At 65.0% G+C, this 19198-nt stretch overlaps 1 protein-coding gene across 1 annotated transcript; it reads left to right on the plus strand.

Moving 5' to 3' along the window:
- Positions 1–1845: 1845 nt before the first annotated feature.
- On the plus strand, positions 1846–19198 carry SPDEF (SAM pointed domain containing ETS transcription factor). Its single transcript, XM_004617645.2, has 6 exons — positions 1846–2142; positions 11660–12121; positions 14037–14234; positions 15880–15927; positions 16345–16491; positions 18802–19198. The coding sequence occupies exons 2-6, from the start codon at positions 11689–11691 to the stop codon at positions 18978–18980; spliced, it is 1005 nt and encodes a 334-aa protein (XP_004617702.1). The 5' UTR covers positions 1846–2142; positions 11660–11688; the 3' UTR covers positions 18981–19198.

The raw sequence follows: 19198 nt of genomic DNA on the forward strand, positions 1-19198 counted from the left end.
CACGGCCCCAGGTGCAAGCACAACCTCTGAGAATGTAACAACCAGAATGCGTGAGGCACCCAGACCTCAGGGAGTGTGACCCCAAGCTCAGTGAGTGTGACCCCGACCTCAGTGAGTGTGACCCCGACCTCAGTGAGTATGACCCCCGACCTCAGTGACTGTGGCCCTGGGCGCAGCAGCTCCGGGCCGTACCCCTGAGAACTCATGCCCAGGCACACGCAGGCCTCGATCACAGGGGTACCCGACGAGGACGGGAAGGGGCGGGAGAAGGAAGAGAGTGTAAAGTGTCGGGGCTCCGTTACTGAGCAGGTGAGGTGGGGAGGGCTCCGGATCGCCACCCCTGGCCCGTGCCCCCCGCCAGCGTGGATGGGGGCCCTGACACGTGCGCAGCCGTGGGGTGTGCTCCCGGGCCGGGCCAGCTCAGCACTGGACAGGAGGGGAGCACGGGGTGCAGGGTGGGCTGCAGCTACATGGGGGGGCCCCTTGCTGCACCCCACGCCGCTCCTCCCCGGGAAACAACTCTCCCCGCTCCCCAGTGCTCTCCTGCTGGGGCCGTCAGGGAGGCGGTTACTTCCCAAGGCCTTGGAATCTTCCGGAAGCCGAGGGCACGCTCACTGTGGGCAGTGACACAGAAAACGACAATAAATCGACCTGACACTTGTCAGACCTGCGGGGTACAACAGCGGGCTGCTGAGCCCTGAGCACCAAGAGGCCGGCCAAGCCTTGGGGCACACAGGCCGGCTCCTGCCATGGCAGCGTCATCAGGCCCCTCCCCAGGCTTCTCTGAAGTTCCTCCCTGTCTGGCCTGCGGAGCCACCAGCACCTCCTCCAGGAAGCCCTCCCTAACCTCTCTTGCTGGTGCCTGCTTGTCACTCTCTATTGGGGCACTAATGACTCTAAACTTACTGCTTCCTTGTATGACCCTTGCCTAAACAGTTCATCTTTGAACCCCACTGAGTCCCTCTTGATATGTTTCCTGCACCCCACATGGAATACAAGTTTGAGAATTTTATCTCAACTCATGATTGAATGGAAGAGTGAATGAGTGAGTGTGTGAATGAACGAATTGGTGTATGAATGAATAAGTGCGTGCATTAGTGAGTTTGTTGGTGAGTGAGTGAATAAATGAATGAGTACATGAATAAGTGAATGAGTGAGTGTGTGAATGAATGAATGTGTGAGTGAATGAATGTGTGAATAACTGAATGGCTGAGTGTGTGAATGAGTAAGTATGTGAGTGAATGAGTGGTTGAATGTGTGAATAAATGTGTGAGTGGATGAGTGTGAATAAGTGAGTCAATGAATGTGAGAATAGATGAGTATGTGAATGAGTGAGTGAATGTAAATGAGTGTGTGACTAAGTAAATGAATGAGAAAGTGAGTGTGAGTGAATGAGTGTGTGAGTGACTAATGAGTGAGAAAGGGAGTGAATGAGTGTGTAGGTGAGTGTGTGAGTGTGTGAGGAAATGAGTGAATAAGTGTGTGTGTGAATAAGTGTGTGAGGAATAAGTGTGTGAGTGAGTGGGTGTGTGAGGGTGTGTGTGTGTGTGAGGGACTGAATGAGTGAATGAGTATGTGCCCGTGTGTGTGGCGAGTGAATAAGTGTGAGTGAGCGTGTGAGTGTGTACGTGCGTGAAAGTCCCCGCCGGGTGTGGGTCCCCCAGGCAGGCAGGAAGGCCTGCAAGGGTTAACTGGGAGCCCGTCTGTGGTCTGAGGTAAGCGGGAGCTGTTTGCTCAGGTAAATAAGGAAGGATTACTTATAATGGGAAATCAGGCCCTGGCCAACCCTTCATCTCGGCTGCCCGACTTCCTCCCAGGACATTCCTGCACTCAGCTGCCTTCACACTGCCCGCGGCCCTCGCCCGAGTGACCCCCGCGGCCCCTCTCTGAGCCCCCCAGCCGGGGTCTTCCACAGTGCCAGCAGGTGCCTGGGTCAGCGGCGGGGCTCCCGGCAAGGCATCTGCCCTGCGACCCCAGCGGGCCGCTCCTCGCAAGGGCCCAGACCCCCTCGGCCCACCTGAGCCCCCTGGCCCCCCAGATGCCCGGCTGAGACCCAGCAGTGGCCTGAGCTGCCCGCGCCTGCCCCTGGCCCCGAGGTTGGCACAGCGGCGGACGACTCCGGGGGCGCCGGGCGGCTAACGGGTAAGTGTGGCTGGGGAGGGGGTGACAGCAGCCCGCACGGGGGCAGGGGCGGGTGCGCGCTCCGAACCATCTCCAGCGCCGGGTCCTGGACCTCTCTCACCTCAGCAACGCCTGACCCCTCCGCCCGCAGCTCCCGGGCCCCCTGGGGCCAACCCCACAGCTGGGTGAGCCCCGGGCCTGGGGCGGCCTGGGCAGCCCCTCTGCCCGGCACCCCTGCGCTCCCAGCCCGCAGGAAGGCGGCTCGGAGGGCGCCGTGGCCGAGAGCGCCCGGTTCTGCTTGGCTAGAGAAACACAAACGGCCTTTCTGCGCTGCCACGGGGCCCCGGGGCCACAGCCTGGCAGGGTCCCGCTGGAGCCGGGGCAGGGGACAGGGGTACAGCAGGGAGCCGTGGAGTCGGGTCTGGGGCCGGGACCTGCTGCTGGAGCACTGTGGATGGAGCCACCTGGCCCTGGGGTCCACGGGCACACGCTGGCCTCTGGGCCTGGTCTGCACAGATGCCCGGCCCACTCCCTGCTGGGGCGTGACGCGGGGCCGCAGAGGCAGAGTGAGAGGCTGAGGGGCTGGGTGGCAGGGGTCCCAGAGGCTGCACCGTGTGTGGGGGGTGGAGGGTTCATTCATGTGTGCATGTGTGTCAGCCTGTGTGTGTGCGCGTGTGTGCGCGCGCACATGTATGTGTGTGCATTAGTCTGTGTGTGAGCACATGTGTATGTGTGTAAGCTTGTGCATATGTTGTGAGCCTGTGTGTCTATGTGTGAGCCCACATAAGTGTGCATGTGTGTGTGCATACTTGAGGGTGTGTATGCATGAGTGTGTGTGACCGTGTATGTGTGTGTGAGCATGTGTATGTGCATGTGCATACCTGGGCATGTGTGTGAATGCGTGTGTAAGCACACATGTGAATGAATGCCTGTATGCATGTGTGTGTGTGTACGTGGGTGCGTGAATGCCTGCATGCATGTGTGTATGCATGCATGTGTGTGCGTGGGTGTGTGAATGCCTGTTGCATGTGTGTGTGCATGCATGTGTATGCGTGGGTGTGTGAATGCCTGTTGCGTGTGTGCGCCCGTGTGCACGCAGGCCCAGTCTCCTGGCCCCGGACCCTTCATCCCGGCCGGCCCCTGGCGGCCGGGCCCCACAGCAGCCCACCCCCATCCCGGAGCCTCGGGACCCCCGTGCCCTCCGACGGTCTCAGCCTTTTCCCTCCTTGCCCGGGCTGGGGCTCGCCCCACCTCCCCGCAAACAGCCTCGTGGCCACCCCAATAAAGCTGCGTCTCCGCAGTACCAGCTGCTGGGCTGAGTAACAAAGCAAACAGCCGGGCTGCCCGGCCGGAGGGGCTGGGCAGGGCTGGGCAGAGGCTCCCCCAGGCCGTCCCACTCTGCTCCCCACTGCCCCCCACAGGCCTCAGCACCTCTGACCCTCAGGAGTGGGGAGAGGAGACATGTGTTGGCGTCCCGCAGGTTAGGGGCTGAGGGTGCTGCCCGGGCGGGGCGGGCCCCCGCCATCTGACTGCCCTCGGGTGGCCGCAGAGGTGCTTCCTCAGCACCAGGCACTGGGGGGCCCAAGCTGAGCTCTCGGCCCCGACAGGGCTACTGTGGTGTGTCCCGGTACCAAACGGGGTAACACACCGGGAGGCGTGGCGAACGGGCCCCTGGGAGCCTCTCTGTGCGCCCAGCCCTGCTCCCCCGGGGCCCCCCACCAGAGGGAGCAGGCTCGACCAGGGGGGCGAGTGGGAGCACTTGCTCCCTGCCTCTGAGCACTCCACCAACACAGTGAACGGCCCAAAGCAGCCTGAGCCCCTGGGGGCGCGAGGACACGGTGCAGGCCCGGGGCTGGCGAGGGGGTCAGGCTGCCCGTGGGCACACATCCTCCGACAAGGAGAGGTGCCGGGGCACCCAAGTGACAGCATGGTGGTTTGCCTTGCCAGGAGCTAGCCTGGGTTCGAGCCCCGGCTTCCCATATGGTTCCCTGAGCAGGACCAAGAGTGATCCCGGAGCACAGAGCCAGCTGCAAGCCCTGAGCACCCCCAAAACAGAAACAAAGGGAAGGTGCAGGGGGGACGCAGTGTGTGGTGGGGGCAGGCTCTCCTCCCGCCCGCACGCGCAGCTGCTCTGCGGAACGGGCGAGACAGGCACTGAACTGATAGAGGAGGCTTTGTGGAGGAGGTCGCCCAGAGTGGGGTTTTGCAGGCTGCATAGGAGCTGGACCAGGCCAACCACAGCTTCGCCAGAAATGTATGTTGGGGGGCCTGGGGTCTCCTAGAGCTGGGGTGTGCTTAGCTTTCCCGCACACCATCCTTGGCCCCTGCCACACCCTCTCTCCCTTTGTTCCTCTCATTCCTCACCCCGTTGCCTCCCCCCTTTCCTAGTCCCAGCCCTTCCCTGCTGCCGGCCTCTTCCCTGCGTCCCACTGTCGCCTCGTCCAGGAGTCCCCACCACTGCCCCTTTCACCCTGAAGGGCTGCCCTGTGGCTCCAGCAGTTGCGCCTGGGCTCGGTCCCCAGCACCTCAAGCCAGTGCTGCCCCCTCCCCCGTACAGGGCGTGCCCCACCCCGAGCACTGCTGAATGCACCCCAATAAATAAATTTTTTAAAAGCCCTGACAACCCATTCAACAGATGGGACAACTGAGTCTCGGGTGGGGAGCCCGGGTCGGTCACCCCAGTTCCCAGAGCTGAGCTGGCGGACAGGAAGTCAGAGCTCCAGCCCGGGCTGGGACCCCCCTGCCCCCACCTGCTGCGCGCCCCACCCCGTGCCCCCAGCCAAGCAAGCAGCCTGTCAGGTGGAACGACTCTTCCCAAAGCAAACTTTGCTCAGCCCGAGTCGCCCTGGGCCCTTCCTGACATTTAATGCCGGGCTCCTTCCCGACCTCCTGGTTTGCATATCCCAGCCCAGGAGGCGCCCCTGCCAGCTTCCCCCGGCCCGTGTACCCCGGTGGGGGTCGGGGTGGGGGGCTCTGGAGAGCGGAGGGTGAGCTCAGCACTGCGCCTTCTCGCCCTCGGACCTGAGTGTCACAGGCAGGCGGGGGCGGGGGAGACCCACAGGCCAGAGCCCTCCCCCCTCACCCCCCCCATGCGCAGAGAGGGGCGAGGAGGGCCTGGGGAGGTAGGACGGCGGGCGGGGCAGTTCCCTGGCACGTGGCTGTGCTCGATCCCCGGCCCCCGTATGGCGCCAGAGTAAGCCCTGAGCACCGGGTGTGGCCCCCAAACAGACAAAAGTAAGAGGGGCGACAAGTTCCCCCGGCACCACCAAGATGGGGGTGCACTTCCCGGTCCCCTCTGCTCCAGGGGTGAGGCGGGGGTGGCAGGCACTGGCCCAGCCTCGCCTGGGCAGCCGCTGGTCTGAGCAGCTGGGCCCCAGCCTGTCCAGTGCTCCCCGCAGCAGGCTGGCGGGGGGGGCCTCTCCTCGCCACCCCCCCAGCGGCTCATCCATGTGACCCTTTTCTGTTTCTGTTTGTCTGTGCAAAGCCGTCAATCTGCACAGTGCTCGGGGTCCGAGACACGCTCCCGGCCCGTGTGTGTCACGGCTGTTCCAGCCTTGACTGCGGGAGAGGCCGGGGCCCGCCCAGAGGTGTGCAGGGGCTGTTTCTGTGGTCCGCAGTGACCCCTGGAGGTGCTCGGGAGTCCGTACTTGGCACCAGGGATTCAAATCAGGGTCTCGGCCACCACAGCGTCCCCCCACCCCCGGGCCAGGCACGCCGCCTCCCCCACGCGCTCGCCAGTGCTGGGCCCCCTACGGGAGTGGCGCCTGCCCTGGGCTTCCCTGCGCGGCTCGTTCTGGACCTGGGCGTTTTCTCTAACGCGGGCAACTCTTCACTTCGTGTCCAAACCCCCTCCGAGCCTCAAGACCGGTTCTCAGAGCACGTTCTCTCCCCCGGCCCCCCGAGAGTGTCCAGATGCAGCCCCGGGGGTGTAGCTCAGCGGAGGGCAGCCCCCCTGCAGGCGAGGCCCTGGGCTTGGTCTCCGGCCTGGAGCAGGGGGAGAGTTTGCGGATTCCGAGGCCAGAGTGTCTGAAGCAGAGCGGCAGGAACACAGGAGTCAGGAGAGCGGCTGACAGCCGACAGCCGCACTCGCCTCCGGGCGGTCGTGCCGTCCCCAGCTCCCGGTGCCGCCTGCTCCTTCCCGGGGCCAGGAACATGGTGTCTAGTGTTACGGAGACCGAGGCGGGGGTGGGGGACAACCGCAGCCCCTCACGCCTCCGTCCTGGCTGGGTTAGGGTCAGTCTCTGCAGGGAGGGACAGAGAGAGAAGAGGCGGGTTTGTGGGGCTCAGCGGAGACAGTGCCAGAAGGAGGAGGGGAGCCCCGAGCCCGCCAGCCTCTGCGGGTCACGGGACCACGGGCAGATGGGGACACAGAGGCTGAGAAACGAGACTGTCATGGGACGGCCCCCCTGCCTGAGGGGACGGCAGCATCCGTGCTTGCTACGGGGGGCCGCTGGGGTCCAGATCCTCGCACCCCTCATTCCCACTCCCTCCTGGGCCCGGGTCTGCAGGACTGGGCAGGGCCAGGTGGACAGTGTGTGCCGTGAGGGCAGTAGGGAGGGGGCGCCCAGGTTCCCACCCCAGAAGGGGGCCGGCCGCACCCCGCTCTGCCGACAGTGTCAGCCCTGCAGAGTCTGCCCCAGGGCCCCTCAACTGCTCCCCCCTCAAACCCGGCGGTGTGGGGGGGACACAGAGGGAGGCTCTCTGGGTCACAGAGCAGAGACCACGCACCCCCGTTGGGACCGTGGAGCGGAGGGTGGACCCCGGCGACGTCACAGACCTGGGGGGGCCACACCCCCAGGGGCGCCGAGCCCTTCCCGGCCCTCCCCATGAGCCACTCGAGTTTGGGGTGAGCTGAGGCTGAGAGGGGCCCCGAGCCCCCCGAGTCCCAGTGGTCCCTGCGGGGCGGGTGTTTCCGGGCAGCGAGTGGCCTGAGCAGAGGCAAAAGGGGCTCACTGGGGCGTGGAGTCTGAAATGAGGGCTCGGGCTCCAGTGCCCCCTCGGCCCCCAGACACATGTGGGGTCCCCGAGGTGGGGCTGACCTGTTGCCCCCGGGCCGTGGGGGCTGTTCTTGGGGGCACCCAGGCCAGGATGAGGGTTCCCTGGAGCCCACACGGCAGGGACTTGGGGCTCCCAGCCCCGGCCAGAGCTCTGGGGACTGTCTCCCTCCATCCCAGCCGAGGCTGCCCCATTCCCGTGCCCCTTCCCCCGCCCCTGAGCCTCTGATCCTGCACCCCCATGTCTCCCCCACACCCCAGGCCCGAGGCCCCCAACCCCTCTGAGGTCTCAGAGAACAGAGCGCCCCAGGGAGCTGGCTCAGGCCCTGAGGCGGTGCGAGAACATCAGGGGCCCCGGAAGCATGCGGCCCCTGAAGGCCAGACAGCCCGGACCCCTCAGCTGCCCCACGCCCCTCCCTCCTCTTTGTCCCGGGATACCTCAGCTGGGCGGACTGGAGCGACAGCACAGCAGGTAGGGCATTTACCTTGCAGGCGGCTGACCCGGGTTCGATTCCTCCATCCCTCTCGGAGAGCCCAGCAAGCTACCGAGAGTATCCCACCCGCACAGCAGAGCCTTGCAAGCTCCCCGTGGAGTATTCAATATGCCAAAAACAGTAACAAAGTAACAAGTCTCACAATGGAGACGTTACTGGTGCTCTAGAGCAAATTGATGAACAACAGGACAGTGCTACAGTACCCCAGCTGGGGTCAGCTGGGTGGGGGCTGAGGGATGGCCGAACTGCCCCTGAGAAACAGGGCTCTGTCCAGTGGACAAAGGCCAGTTGCCGGGGCGCAGTTGTGGGCAGCTGCAGGACAGAGCCTGGGCAGCAGTCACTGCACAGAAGGGGAGAGGGGTGGCGGGGGTGGGTTGGGGGCAGCCTCAGGGAGACGAGTGTGGTGGGAGGGTGGGAGCCAGCAGGGGGCAGCAGTGTTCAGGCGGGCTGGGGGCCCAGCCTGGGGGTCTCAGGCGAGCTGGAGCCTGGTTGGGGTCATTCACAGGCCCCTGTCCACTCTGCAAATCAGCCTGGCCACACCCCTGCCATGTCCCGACTCTGACATGTCAAAGGAGCAGGGGCGAGTGGCGGGGGCCACTGGGCAGCAGATGCTCTCGGGGGCTGGAGCAGGCCCCCCGTTTGTGAAAAGGGGTCTGCCCTCACCCCCAGCAGTGCTCAGACTCCCTGGAGCCCAGGGTCACCGTGGGGCCACACCGGGCCCCCCCCTGCCCGAGCACTGACAGCGGGAAGTGGAGACTGGGCGGGGTCCCCAGACAGGGGCCAGTCGACTCCACTTCTCAGGGCTGCTCTGCCCCAGCTCTGCCGGGGCGCTGGGTGGGGGCCCCGGGGGAAGCGGGGTACAGGGGCCCGTCCTGGCCCCGGGCAGGCCGCTCGGCTCACGGACCCTCTCCCCTCTCCCCTTCTCCTGACTTCCTGGCAGGGGGGCAGGGCCCCACCCCAGGGATCCTCGGACCCTGCCCCAGCTGTCACCGGCTTTCTCCGTGTGCATGTGGCCGGAGGGAGTCAGGACAGAGTCTCAATCCAGACACCAGGAGGCGAGGTGGGAGGCTGGGCCGCAGCCCTGCAGGACCCCAGGCGTAGGCGCCCAGGAGCAGTGGCCGGGGGCCAGCAGGCCTGTGGTCATGTCCAGGCTCTGCGGTGTGACTGATTTCCCCCCGGGACCCCTGGTCCTCTGGAAAGATCCTCCCGTGGGAGGTGCGTGTGGCTGATGAGTGGCACAGGTGAGGAGCACTGAGAGAGGGAGCAGTCTGGGAGGCCATCCTAGGGGAGGAGGGCTTCAGGCTGAACGGGGATGGAAAGAAAAGGGGCATCTCGGGCCAAAGGCCGGTGGTCAGAAACAAGGCAGGCCCTTCTGGTCGGGTCCTGTGTGACTCGGACCCGTGTCCAGCCAGCGAGTGTGTTGCTCCTCGGGACCCCGCAGTGCCATGGAGACAGGAAACAGTCAGAGCACAAGGTTCCTTCCGGCTCGGGTGGTGACCTCAGAGCAGGCTTCGGCCACGAGGACGGAGCAGGGTGGGCGTGGGGCGCCGGGGGCTTTCCTGAGCGGAGGGGTCCAGACGAAAGGGCACAGGCGAATGAGCTGGGCCGGAGGGCGGGGCCACCATCCAGCAGGGAGGGCTCGACCCCCGGCATCCCATATGGTTCCCCTGCACTGAGCTCAGAGCCTGAGCACCGCTGGGTGGATGGATCTCGCAGGCCTGTCAGGAGAAGCGGGGCTCCAGGAAGGTGGACTGGCCAGCCGGGGGCCCGGGAGGGAATCCAGAGACGCCCTTCCCCGGCGTCCCCGCATGCACCTCAAGGCTGGCTTCCGCCGTGGGGCTCCAGCCCAGGCGCGAGTGGTGAAGGGGAGGAAGTACCCGGAGACGCTTCTCTCTTCCAGAGTTCTGCCCCGAGCTGGGCGAACAACCTCTGACCCCTGACCTCTGGCCCCACGCTGAGGTTGCCCTAGCCCGGGCTACTGGGGTCAGGCACGTCCTGCCCCACCTGTAACCTGTGGTTGGCAGCCCTTTTGGGGGGGCTTTGCTCGGGGGCTATTCCTGGCCTGTGCGCAGGAGTGACCCCCGGCTGGCGGACCATTTGTGGTGCCAGGGGTATAAGCCAGGGGTCAACGCACACCCAGCAGGTGCCTGAGCCCAGGGGCTCTCTCTCCTGCCCGTGGCCTGCCCCCTCTGTCCCCGGGAACATGTGGGAGCTGGGAAGTGCTCCCCGGTAGCAGGTCCAGGCAGCGGGCATGTGGAGTATGGCGGAGGAGCACTGAGCCAGGAGTCTGGAGATGTGGACCCGAGTCTGAGCTTCCTGCCCCTCACGGTCCTCGGGAAGCAGGTCTGGCCGGGCAGAGGACGCGCCTGAGGGTGACTGGCTCAGGCGCTCCCCCGATACCTGTCAGGGCGGCAGGTATCTGTCAGCCCCTGCTCTACCGAGCGCCCCCCCGGCCCCCACCCCGCGCCCCTGCCTCCACCCCCCGCCAACAGGAGGGCACCTGGAGCAGGTTCTGCTTCCTGGAGAGGTGCCGTCTCCCTGGCACGCGGCCCGGGCTGTTGGCAGAGTCTGTCCTAACGTGGCAGCTACGGGAAGGCTGGGGACCTGGAAGGGGCGGGCGGGAGGGGCAGGAGGGGCTGGAGGGTGGGGTGAGGGGAGAGGGGACGCTGCAAGGGTGGGGCCCCAGAGGGGAAGGGTGTGGGCCCCCGGGCAGGGTGGGGACCCAGGGCAGAGAGGGCTGCTGGTGTCGCCTGGGTAAATACCAGGAGCCCACGGCACACACGTGTGTTTACACAGAAGGACTTGACACGGCGCCAGACCGGCCCCGTGTCCGCCGAGACACCCGGCCCGCCCCTCCCTCCCCTGACCTTTCCTTCCTTGGCACTCGGAGGAGCCCTTCAAAGGGAAAGTGGAAATCACAGGCCGCCCTCCCCCGCGCGGGCACACCCTCCCGCCAGGGCCCGGGGGCTGCCCAGCGCGGACGGGCACCCTGAGGAGAGCAAGGAGGGCAGGCTGGCCGCAGGGCGAAGCTGCTCTCACGTCCCCTCGGGCCCCCGGGCCCACCTGTGGCCGCACGTGTCAGGAGGGGAGGGGGGGAGGGGCTGATGGCTGCAGGTGGGGAAGGACAGGCCTGGAGCAGGGCATCCCCCACCACCCGGCAGTCATGTGATCGAGCGTCTCTGTGCACCCCAAGGGGCTCAGACCCCTCCCCCGCCTCAGGGCAGCCCGGGGGTCTGAGCTGGGGTCGGTCACCATCTTCCTTGCCCTGCTTTGCTCTGAGCCGCAAGCCCACAGCCACGGAAACTTCCAGAAACCTTGGCGTACCGGTACCTGCACATCTCAACGGGCCTTCTGTCCCAGTAGGGGGCTCAGGGAAGGGGCCCCGACTCAGACAAACCGGGGTGACCGAGAGGGAGGGGGACCTTGAGGTCCCAGGCAAGGCCGCTCGGGTCCCAGGGAGGCGTCAGGGTCGCCGAGGGCTGGGCACCTTCTCAGAGCAGCCCCGAGGCCACCCCAAGGGCACCCCCTCCACAGCTTCGGGGAGAGGGGAGGCTCTGGGAGCACCCCAAGAGGACGGCTTCCGGGGAAGAGCAAGGCGTGTCGGGGACTGAAGCCGGGCTGAGCATGGGGCGTGGACACGGGCAGGGGGACACCGGGCGAGCGTGTCTGTGGCCTTCTCCCTCCCTCCTGGCCTTGCCGGGAGAGTGAGGGGGACCGGCCAGAGCCCTCAGAGAAACCTCCGCGGGGCTGGGGACCCGCAACACCCAGGACCCGGCCTCAGGTCTCTCAAGTGTCCAGTGGAATTGAGTCCGCCCCGGGGCCAGGTAGCGCCTGGCTCCCTAGTCTCGGGGCCTGGCCTCCTGGGGCGGGGGCTGCCCACTGCCCACGCGCCCCCCGCCCCCGCTTGCTCTTTCCCGTCTGCCCAGCCCCGTCCCAGTGGCCCAGAAGCTGCCCCTCCCTCCCCGGGGGCACGTCCCGAGCAGCCCCTCATCCCAGGAACCCGCCTCGCACCCCCAGACCCCCACCCTCTCTCTGTCCTCGCTCCCGCAGACGCAGCCCCGGAGCTGAGCCGCGGCGCCATGGGCAGTGCCAGCCCGGGCCTGAGCGGGGCCCCCGGCCGCCTGCTGCTGCCCCCCGACGCCGCGCTGCGGACAGGCCTGGAGAAGGCGGTGGGCGCCGCGGGCCCCGAGCGGCAGGACTGGAGCCCCAGCCCGCCGGGCACCCCCGAGCCGGGCCTCTCGGCCTTCTACCTCTCCTACTTCGACATGCTGTGTCCCGACCCCGGCGCCTGGACCCCCAAGGGCCCCGCGGCCAGCGGCGGCCGCGAGGAGCGGCCGGAGGAGCCCGAGCAGTGCCCGGTCATCGACAGCCAAGCCCCGGGGGGCAGCCTGGACCTGGCGCCCGGCACGCTGGCGCTGGAGGAGCAGTCGCTGGAGCAGGTGCAGACCATGGTGGTGGGGGAGGTGCTCAAGGACATCGAGACGGCCTGCAAGCTGCTCAACATCACGGCGGGTGAGCCCGGGGGTCCCGCCCCCGCTCCCGCCCGCCCCCGCACGCCGCCTCCTCCGCGCGGGGGCGGGGCCCGGGGGCGCCCGCCCCCACTAGCAGGATCTCCCGCATCGCCCCAGGACCACCTCGGGCACCAGGTCCATGAGGCGCCTCTGGCTCCTTGGGCCGCCGGCCCCGGGCTGAGAGGGAGAGAGCAGCGAGTCGGGCCCGGCCCTGCGCACAGCCAAGCCGGGAGACACCCCTGCGCAGAGCCTGGAGTCACGTGTGCTTCGCACGTGGGCCCTGTGCACCACCAGGTGTGGCGCCTCCCAAAATACATCTAATAATAATAAAAATAATAGGGGCTGGAGTGATAGCACAGCGGGTAGGGCGTTTGCCTTGCACGCGGCCGACCCGGGTTCAATTCCCAGCATCCCATGTGGTCCCCTGAGCACCGCCAGGAGTAATTCCTGAGTGCAGAGCCAGGGGTAAACCCTGTGCATCGCTGGGTGTGACCCAAAAAGCAATAATAATAATAATAAAGCATTTGCTCCATTTAGCCCCCTCTGCTGCCCCCCGGCGTGTCCTGCTGTGTGGCCCGACCATCCGTGTCCCCCTCTGGAACGTGCACCCCGGCCCTCCCTGCAGACAGGCATTGGGTCGGTCTCTCCTCCATCCCAGTTCTGCGCCCCACAGTTTCCCCAAACAGAAACTTTTTCCCAGGCCAGATGGTGCGTTGGCCCTGGGGCCAGAGGGGTGAGGCAGCCCAGAGCCCCCGGTTCCTGGAGCTGGTGTTGGGGGCGGGGAGGGTGCAGGCGGGAGAGAGGCCTGGCCTGACGAATCCCTGAGCATCACCCAGAGAGGCCCCCAATAAAGAGAGCCAGACGCGTGGCAGGTCGGCGCTGCGGGCTGACCGGGGGCACCAGGGGTCTGCGCGTGTGTGCAGACCAGCGGGGGGCCTGGCCCTTGCACCCCAACAGCCCCGTGCCCAGAGCCCAGTCCTCCGGCTGTCCTGTGCCCGTCCGCACCACCCCCGGGTGTTCCCACGGAGCAGTGCTCCCGGTGATGCCCAGGAACAATGGAGACAGAAATAAATGGCTCTGACCCCGGCAGGGCAGGGACACGGGTTTGCTCAGTGCGGGCAGCCCGACCTGCAGGTCGCCGGCTCAGAACCGTGTTGGCGCGGAGGCCCCATTGTCCCTGCCCCCCCACCCCGGCCCCCTGGCTCCCAGGGAGACGTGGGCCTGCCAGGGACTCTGTCCAGGCCGTCCCCTGCTTTCGGGCTGGCTTCCGGCACCAGCGCTTTGTTGGGGGCTGGGCGAGGCCGCTGGCTGCCTTCTGCCTCAGCCGCTTCATTCGTCAGCTACAGCGGGCGTGGGGGCGGGCAGGCGCTAATTCCCGGTGGCACTGGGGGAGGGGGCATGGGGGGATGTCTCAGTGGGCGTCACCTTTCCTTCCAGGTGGGGCTCCCCCAAGATTCTTCTTTCTTTGGTTTTGGTCTTTGGGCCACACCTCTAGTGCTCCCACCTCGGTGCTCAGGGATCACTCCTGGTAGGGCTTGGGGGACCATATGGGGTACCAGGGATCAAAGCCCGGTTGGCCTGGCATGGAAGCGCCTTACGGTGCTGCCTCCCCTAGTCCCCACCTAAAAGATCCAGAAGGTTCTTTAGAGGATCTGGGAGGACTCAAGGACTGGGGGGTAGGTAGGGGAAAGGCGTTTGTCTGTCTGTCCAAGCCAAGTCTGTCCGGAGGGCCCAGACTTCCCCTCACCCTCTTTCTCCCTGGGCACCCCTGTCCCCAGGACCCCTCCAGGCCGCGTCAGCCTCGCCTGTCCCCACAGCGGGAGCCCGAGCCCCCGTCCCAGGTCTCCCTGACGGAGCCAGGGAGCAGAGCGGGGCGCGTGTGCGGGGCCGGGACCTGAGGGGTGTCTCTCGCACAGACCCGGTGGACTGGAGCCCTGGCAATGTGCAGAAGTGGCTCCTGTGGACGGAGCACCAGTACCGGCTGCCCCCGGTGGGCAAGGCCTTCCAGGAGCTGGGGGGCAAGGAGCTGTGTGCCATGTCGGAGGAGCAGTTCCGCCAGCGCTCGCCCCTGGGCGGGGACGTGCTGCACGCCCACCTGGACATCTGGAAATCAGGTGGGCATGGCGCGGGGGCGCATTCCCCACAGGGGCCCAGCCAGAGGGCCGAGGACAGTTCAGCCAGGCTGCCTATGGACCGGGATGGGCGGGGCCTTGGCTGGAGGGGCGGGGCCTGGCCTGAAGGGCAGGGCTTTGGTTGGATGGAGGGAGGGAAAAGGGCCAGGGATCAGGAGAGCAGGTTACTTGTGCCGGTCAGAACCCAGGTTCGATCCCCAGCATGACCCCCTGCGCACCCCTCAACACAGCCAGGAGAGGCACCTCAAAGAGTAAAGGTAGAACCTGGGGCCAGAAAAATGGCACAGAGGGCAGGGCGCTCGCCTTGCACATGGCTGACCCAGGTTCCATCCCCAGCACCTCCTATGGCCCCTGAGCCCTGCCCAGAGTAAGCCCTAAGCACTGCTGGCTTTGGGCCAAACAAACAAAAATAATTAATGCTGTGAGGTCCCAAATGTCAGGGTCGGCATGAACTGTGGGACTGTGAAGTCATCCTTTGTACTCAATTTTTTTTTTTTTTTTTTTTGCTTTTTGAGTCACACCTGGCGATGCACAGGGGTTACTCCTGGCTCTGCACTCAGAAATCACCCCTGGAGGTGCTCAGGGAACCATATGGGATGCTGGGAATCGAACCGGGGTTGGTCGCGTGCAAGGCAAATGCCCTACCCGCTGTGCTATCGCTCCAGCCCCTTGTTTGTTTCTTGAGCCAACTAGTACAGGGGTAAGGTAGCTGCCTTGACGTGGTTACCCTAGTTGGATCCTTGATGCGACATCTCATACGGTTTTCTGAGCACCACAAGAGTTACCCCTGAGCACAGACCCCGGAGTAGCTCCTAAGCATTTAAAGATGCGGTTCCAGAACTCCCTTTTTTTCCTTCAAAAAAGAAAAGTGTAAAAAATTTATTATTCCTTTTGTGTTTTCATGAGGGAAATGGCAATGTAACATGTGCATTTTAAAAACTAAGCTAAACAGTGACGCTCAGCACGCAGGGAAGCAGCCCTTGCTCTGGCCCACGTGTGTGTTTTCACGTTTTCTCTGAAACACAAAGACCACAGCGTCCCCTCTCTGCTCTCCGGGCCCAGGGGGACTTCTCCCCAGCAGTGAAGGCGCCTTTGAAGGGCCTTGTCAGCTGCTTCCGGTTAAGGGTCTCATCTCAGAGTCTCATCTGGCCCCTCCACACATACACGGAGCCTCGGGGAGCACAGCGCCCCGGGGCAGACAAGGGCCCCTGGGAACCCCCGGGAGGCACAGCGCCCCTGGAGGGGTGGCAGTGCTCACTCCTGTCCCCGGGTCCCCCTCTGAGACAGGTGAGCAGCCGGGAGGACACCCCGCTCCACGGGGCGGGCAGTGCGGCTCAGATCAGGGTGATGTGAGCACAGGCGGCCTTGGAGGGCTAGGCAGAGAGCAGGACGGCTGGAGGGCCTGGCGACCCCCAAGTTCCCACCATCTTGATGTCTTCCTTACACGAGGGCAAAGGGGGCGGCCGAGCTGCTCTCAGAGGAGCCCTGCGGGAGGGTCCCTGGGGTGCCTCCATCTGGAGGTCCCTACTGGAAATAGACGCCTTGCCCAGAATCCTGGGGAACAGCCATGGCCCACCACCATTCCACCACATGCCCTCCATTCTGGGTCCCTCCTCTTGTCCCACAGCGGCCTGGATGAAAGAAAGGACTTCGCCGGGGGCCATGCACTTCTGTGGTATGAGGGACAGGGTATTGTCGGGAGGGGAGGGGCTGACGGGCAGGGCCAGGCCTGGGGGCGGGGCCTTGGCCGGCTGGGCGGGGCCTGGCTGGGAGGGGCGGGCCTTGGCTGAAGGGGCGGGGCCTGACTGGGAGGGCGGGTCTTGGTTAGATGGGCGGGGCCTGGCCTGGATGGGCGGGGCCTTGTTCGGAGGGGGCCTGGCCTGGGAGCATCACCTTGGCTGGATGGGCGGGGCCTGGACGGGAAGGGCGGGGCTTTGGGCTGCAGAGTCGGGTGCAGGGGTGTCTGCTATTACTGCAGGGGATGGGGTGCAGGGGTGTCTGCTATTACTGCAGGGGATGGGGTGCAGGGGTGTCTGCTATTACTGCAGGGGACTTCCCTGCTTACTGCTCTCTTGTCCTCCCGGCTACCCAGCCTCTACGGTGGAGGAAAGCTGGACGGACAGCGAGGTGGACTCGTCGTGCTCCGGGCAGCCCATCCACCTGTGGCAGTTCCTCAAGGAGCTGCTGCTGAAGCCCCACAGCTACGGCCGCTTCATCCGGTGGCTCAACAAGGAGAAGGGTGAGTGGGGCCCTGCGGGCGCTCAGGGCCGGCCAGGACGCATGTTCTGGGGTTCATGGGAGCCGGCCTGGGGGTCCCAGCTGCAGAGCTCTCCCGCACCCCTTGCCCTTGGTGCTGCCCTCTTGGGAGTCCTTACCAGGTTAGGACCCCCAGAGCCACGTGGTCCTGGGACGCGCAGGGCCATAGAGCAGCTGACATACAGCTTTGCCCTCAACGCCTCACGGCTTCTCGGGAAGTGGCTAGAAGCTGAGGAAGACCAGGGGAGGCCCGGAGGCTGCGCTGTGTGCTGATGTCAGTGCTGACCCCGGGGGGCTGGCAGTTTCCCAGTGTGACACAGCAAATGCGACCCCTTCATTGCAGACCAAGTGTCTGTCATCGTCGATTATTGGGGGTGGAGGAGAGGTGTTGGGGCCTTTGGGGCCACACCCAGCAGTGCTCTGGGCTGTTCCTGGCTGTGCTCAGGAGTGACCCCTACTGGTCCTTTGGGGACCCTACGCGGCGCAGGGGATTGGAACCTGGACGAGTGGGATGCAAGCAAGCACCTGAACTGTACTATCTCCCTAGCCCCGGTTATTACAGATTTTTAAGTTACTTTCTAGGCAGGTAAATTTAATTTTAATGTGGTTTTACATTTAACCCAGTATTAGAATTTATGATCATGTTAACGTATCAATATAAAACTAAGGGTCGGGAGATAGTATAGCAGTTGGGTACTTATTTATAGCAGTTAGGGTATATGCACAGCGTTCCCCCCACCCCTGACTTGATTTCTGGCACCACATGGTTTCTCCAGCATCTCTGGGTACAGCCCTGGGAGCCCCAAGTACCACTGGCATAGCCCGGCCACCTCAGTACCCAGTAGCATCCTCAGGCCCGAGCACTGTGCCGGGAGCCCAGGATCACGGGTGGGGCCCTCGAACTTGCTGAGTACCACTCGGGAGGACCTCTCTCCCCAAAACATTAATAAAATGCTTGACTAACTCTTCAAAGTCAGGTATTTAATTCTGTCTCAGTTCAAATTTCCCTTTTCAAGTGCTCAGAGCTGCATGTGGCTAGGCGAACAGTATAGGGCTAGGCCTTTGTGGGGAGCTATTTGTGGGCGCCTGTTTGAAAACCGCTCAGAGCCAAGGAAGTTGGGCTCTAGGACCCCCCTCCTGCCACAAGCAGCTGTGGCTGCCAAATCCTAAGTCTTCTCATCTGCAAAACGGGACAATTCATTCACTCAACAGACTTTATGAAGTTTGTCAAGTCTCTGGTCCATACTTGCTCGGCAGACACTGACTGAGAACTGCCGTCTCCGGGGGTGGCAGGGAGGTGCCCGCTGTCCCGCCGGGACCAGTAGCAGTGCAATGAGCATGTGTGCAGTGCACGCTGGGCTGCAGGGGGCCACGGGCCCGGAGGACTTGCCCTCTGCGTGGGGCTATGTGTGAGAGGTCCGAAGGTTATAGTTTCTGTGCAAGACGCAAGGAGCCTGTGGATGGGTTTGAGATGGCCTCGAGACTGCCCTCTGAGAAAGGAAGATCAGGGTGGTGAGGGTGGATGGCCAGGGAAGGCTTCCTGGAGGAAGCGTGTGCTGGCCTGGGCCTGTGGCGGAGGAGGTCTGCATCCCAAGGGCTCCCACCCTGTCTTTCTGCAGCCCCCCCCACCACTTGGCGGATACCCCAACTCCCTGCGTAGGGAAGGAAAGGAGGGGGCACAGAGAGGTTCTAAAGCAGAAAGAGGCAGAGCCGGGCTCCAAACCCAGCTGATCCCTCTCGAGTCCGTTCCTCCTGCCCCCTCCTCTCCGTTCCTTTGGAGCGGGCTTGGGGGCTGCAGCGCGTGCAGCGGACCTCGCGGGCGTACAGGCTGTCAGCCAGGCAGCCAGGGCTGGGAAGGTGGCGTGCCAGGGTGTGTGTGTGTGTGTGTGTGTGTGTGTGTGTGGCAGGCAGAAAGAGGGGGCAGGGCGTGCAGGAGGGGCCTGGCCAGGCCCTCAGGGTCCCTGTAGACCAGGGCTGGGAAGGTGGTGTGCCAGGGTGTGTGGGGGGGGGGCAGGCGGAGAGGGGGTGCAGGCGTGCAGGAGGGGCCTGGCCAAGCCCTCGGGGTCCCTGTAGCCCGCCAGGGTGACCTGGGCTTGTCCCGTGGCCGCCAGTGTGTGACCTGCCAGTGTGCCACTCACTCCCTGGGGGCTGCCTCGTCCATACGCCCCCCGGGGGGAGGCCTGGCCCCCCAGCCCCGCTGGATCCCAGGCTCCATAGGAGACTAACTCTTGCTCCCCCTCTCTCCCCCTTCTGCCGCCGCACCCACCGCCTGGGGCCTGCCCGCTCCCCACAGGCATCTTCAAGATTGAGGACTCGGCCCAGGTGGCGCGGCTCTGGGGCATCCGCAAGAACCGGCCCGCCATGAACTACGACAAGCTGAGCCGCTCCATCCGCCAGTATTACAAGAAGGGCATCATCCGCAAGCCCGACGTCTCCCAGCGCCTGGTCTACCAGTTCGTGCACCCCATCTGAGCCGGGACCCAGGCAGGGGGCACTGGGCAGCGGGGCGGCCCCAGAAGCCCCAAGGAGCTGCTTCTGCCTCAGGCCTGGCGACTACTCATGTGCCCCGTCCAGGGAGGCCGGAGGGGCCCTCCGTGTCCACTGCCCCCCAAGGCAGGCCTGCTCTCCACCCTGCCTGTCAGACTGGGGGGGGTCAGAGCTGCAGTCACCTGCCCATGGTGACTCGCCTT

Source organism: Sorex araneus, chromosome 2 (assembly GCF_027595985.1).
Source record: "Sorex araneus isolate mSorAra2 chromosome 2, mSorAra2.pri, whole genome shotgun sequence".
Classification (NCBI taxonomy): Eukaryota; Metazoa; Chordata; class Mammalia; order Eulipotyphla; family Soricidae; genus Sorex; species Sorex araneus.

Bases quoted from the DNA above. Each gene is read 5' to 3' on its own strand.
- SPDEF (XM_004617645.2), top strand. From the start codon at position 11,689: ATGGGCAGTGCCAGCCCGGGCCTGAGCGGGGCCCCCGGCCGCCTGCTG. The intron at 14,235-15,879 runs GTGGGCATGGCG...CTTGTCCCACAG, and splicing joins CCTGGACATCTGGAAATCAG to CGGCCTGGATGAAAGAAAGG. The intron at 16,492-18,801 runs GTGAGTGGGGCC...CGCTCCCCACAG, and splicing joins GTGGCTCAACAAGGAGAAGG to GCATCTTCAAGATTGAGGAC.